The 3,498-nt window shown below is 28.4% G+C and overlaps 1 protein-coding gene across 2 annotated transcripts; it reads left to right on the forward strand.

Annotated features, from left to right (window-relative positions):
* Nucleotides 1–216: 216 nt before the first annotated feature.
* Rps9 (ribosomal protein S9) lies at nt 217–2,746 on the forward strand. Of its 2 annotated transcripts, XR_012479165.1 has the most exons (5): nt 217–312; nt 1,316–1,554; nt 1,755–1,941; nt 2,207–2,384; nt 2,515–2,746. XR_012479165.1 is itself a non-coding variant. In XM_074242685.1 (4 exons), exons 2-4 carry the CDS (start codon nt 1,332–1,334, stop codon nt 2,684–2,686), a joined length of 582 nt encoding a protein of 193 aa, XP_074098786.1. In that variant the 5' UTR covers nt 218–312; nt 1,316–1,331; the 3' UTR covers nt 2,687–2,746. The 2 variants fall into 2 exon arrangements, 1 of the variants encoding a protein (XP_074098786.1); XM_074242685.1 differs by lacking the exon at nt 2,207–2,384 and having other exon boundaries at nt 218–312.
* The last annotated feature ends 752 nt before the right edge of the window (nt 2,747–3,498 follow it).

The following is a 3,498-nucleotide window of genomic DNA, read 5'->3' on the forward strand; positions in this document are numbered from 1 at the left end:
TAATTAATTATTTTTTTTAATAATTTAATTTCTATAAAATTCCAAAACAATTTTTAATATCTGTCAACTTCGGTGTTATAATTCTAACGAGTATCTATCAACTTATTGAATTAATTGCGCGTATAACTTACTCGTGCTGTCATCTTACTTGATACACAAAAAACGTAAATTTTCTGTTAAGCTTTCTCTGAAAACTGCTATAGTTTCTGCTCAATTCTAGTCATCGGCTTGGAGGGTTTTCTCATCCGGTTCCTCCGCCATTTTCGTCGTTGCTCTACAGACGGTCGGTCGTTACTCTTACCAATAAAAGAAGTAAGTTCGATTTCAACTTCAATAAAATTATTTCTTGTCAATATAATTATTTAAAAATATTTTATTTATTGTGATCTAATTATAAAGTATTTTTTATTTCACTTTATTTTCGCTTAGATTATATTATTATTAAAAATTAAATATGACGCCGATAAGGTTATGGTAGCCACGTGTTTCATTTTTAAATAAGTTCTTTTTTTAATTAAAATTCAACTAAATATTTTATTTTTAATAATTATTCTGTTTAAGTTAATTATAATTGATATTTATAACTATTCAGAATACTTATGTGTTGCAAAATAATTGAGATTTTAGATATATTAGTCAACGTGTAACAACGCGTGTACAATTCACATTATGTTCATGTAAATTTATTAAATTTTCCTTAAAATTTAACTAAAAATATGGTAATTATTTACAAGTAGGGTCTACCATTTAAATTCTCATTTTTTTTTATTAATTTTCATATATTTTTTTTTAAATACAAAAAAAAATGAACAATTAAAAAAAAGTAGATTACCACAATTATGACAAATTTTACAAATTATCAAAAGAATTTATAAATTAAAAAAAAATGTGGTATTCAACTTTTTTTTTTATTGTTCGTTTTTTTTATGTACTTGTAAAAAAAAATATATATATATCCAAAACGATAAAATAGAAATTTTATCCAAAAACATAAACCAAAATTTTTTTCAACTTTAAAAGTAAAAAAATCTATCAAAATATTAATTTTTTGATATCTTTGATGTAACTATCATAAATCCATCGTAAAATGAAAAAAAAAATTATAAATGTTCATTTTCCTCCTAGTTATGGCCAAAAATACGTTTGACTCGACTTGTAATAATTACCGAGAATATTTATTATTTATTTAATTATTTTGCGAGTTGACTAAAAATTGATAACGTTTTAAATACTCTAAAATATTTTCAATATTGCTAATTTTATAAAAAAATTTTTATCACTGAATTAACTAATCTTACTTTTTTTTTTAAATCAGGTAACGATCTTTCATAATGGTGAACGGTAGAATCCCATCAGTTTTCTCAAAGACTTACGTCACACCACGTCGTCCCTATGAAAAGGCACGTCTTGACCAAGAGTTGAAGATCATCGGAGAGTACGGTCTCCGTAACAAACGTGAAGTATGGAGAGTAAAATACACGCTCGCTAAAATCCGTAAAGCTGCTCGTGAGTTGCTTACTCTCGAAGAAAAAGACCCAAAGCGTCTCTTTGAAGGTAATTATTTTCAACTATCTCCCAACAATTAATTTTTCCCTACAAAATTACAATGATGATACTATTTAAATTATTTTTCTGACACCTCTTGTCCGATTTATAATGAGGGACTTATTAATCTGAAATTTTTATCATAAAATAATTTTTATGAAGATTTTTTTCGATATACAAGAGTTTAATACTGAAAATTATTTTTACAGGAAACGCGCTTTTGCGTCGTCTGGTACGAATTGGAGTCTTGGACGAGAGCCACATGAAACTCGATTACGTGTTGGGTCTTAAAATTGAAGATTTCTTGGAGAGACGTCTCCAGACTCAAGTGTTCAAACTTGGTCTTGCCAAGTCAATCCATCACGCCCGTGTTCTTATCCGCCAAAGACACATTCGGTTGGTTTATTTAGCAATTAAAAAACAAAAAAAAAAAAATTTAATTATGCCTTGACGTCTGGGCAAGAAATATCTATGACAGCTTAGATTGTTTCTAATCTTCAAGGCTAGATTAATTACCTGACTAATCAGTAATGAAGGCTTTAATCCTTTAATTATTTTCGTATCCAGGAAACATTTAATTTAACTATTATTATTATTATTATTATTATTATTAATTGATTGCGTAAATATTTCTTAAATGTTCTTTAATTTACTCACGCAGATTGTCGAACGATTGAACATGATCGTTTAGACAATTAACTGGTTTAATTTTCGTAAAGGCCACTGAAGTCTAGTTTAATGACTAGTACTTTACGCCGCCGTTAACCCGTGAGGGAGCGCTGCCAATTTTCGGCATAACGAGAGGGAAGAGATTACCCTGAAAATAATTTTGCAAATCGGTATGAAATTTTTTAACGTAATAATTCGTACAATGAGTCGGAGAATTTTAATTGCGATTTTATTCATTTGATATTATAATTAGAATTGAATTGTTACAATTTATTTACTTTAACTTTTATCTCTTTACAGCGTCCGCAAACAAGTCGTGAACATCCCATCGTTCATTGTTCGTTTGGACTCGCAAAAACACATTGATTTCTCATTGAAATCGCCCTTCGGTGGTGGCCGTCCTGGTCGTGTAAAGAGGAAGAATATGCGTAAGGGAACTGGCGCAGCTGCCGCTGAAGAAGAAGAAGATTAAACTGTAAACTAAATGTTCAATTTGAACTTTAAATAAAATCACTCATTTACAGTTTAAAAATAGTTTTGTTATTACGTTTTTTACAATGAAATATTCAAGTCAATAGAGTGAATGAGTGAGAGTGAAAGTTTAGATTAGTTTTAATTATAAGAAACTACTATTTTTAATATTTCATGTTTATTAATTTATTTTCATCAATAAAATGATTGTTAATTTATTAGCTAGTAATTTTAAAAAATTTCCACTTAATTATCTATATTGTTAAGAGAATAAGCGAAATTTTGCGGCATGCAATGAGTTTTTTTTGGTTAAATTTGGCATCTGTGGAAAGGTCTTGACCTGGAGTTGTGCTTTTTCAAGATTTCATGTCATTCTCACCAATAGATAATTTATGATAAGTATTTAGGTTGCATTTGAAAATGCTCTATCTCTAGATATATAACTAAAAAAAGATCTTGTATCTCGTGAGCTATTGACATTTTTAAAGATATCGCGTTCCAGATGCCAATAGGGCGTGGAGAAATGCTAAAAAAAAATTTTATACGCCCTTAAGGCATCCAAGGTGGGTCCCGGAAGCCATAAGGGCGGATAGTAAAAATTTTTTTTCGAGTAATTGTTGAATTTGTATTTTTTATTTTTAACAATTTAAATCATTTTAAGAAATTTAGAACATCATGTTTATGATCTATAAATGATGTATTTTTAGGAATTGAGATAATAGTTTGAAAGAGAAAGAATTAATTTATTACTTAAGACGCTTTATAACTTTATCAGAAAGTTGAGGATCCAGTATTAGCTGAAAGTTAAAGTAC

Source organism: Cotesia typhae, unplaced genomic scaffold (assembly GCF_013202065.1).
Source record: "Cotesia typhae breed Kobodo isofemale line unplaced genomic scaffold, CoteBio_Ctyphae contig_4, whole genome shotgun sequence".
Classification (NCBI taxonomy): domain Eukaryota; kingdom Metazoa; phylum Arthropoda; class Insecta; order Hymenoptera; family Braconidae; genus Cotesia; species Cotesia typhae.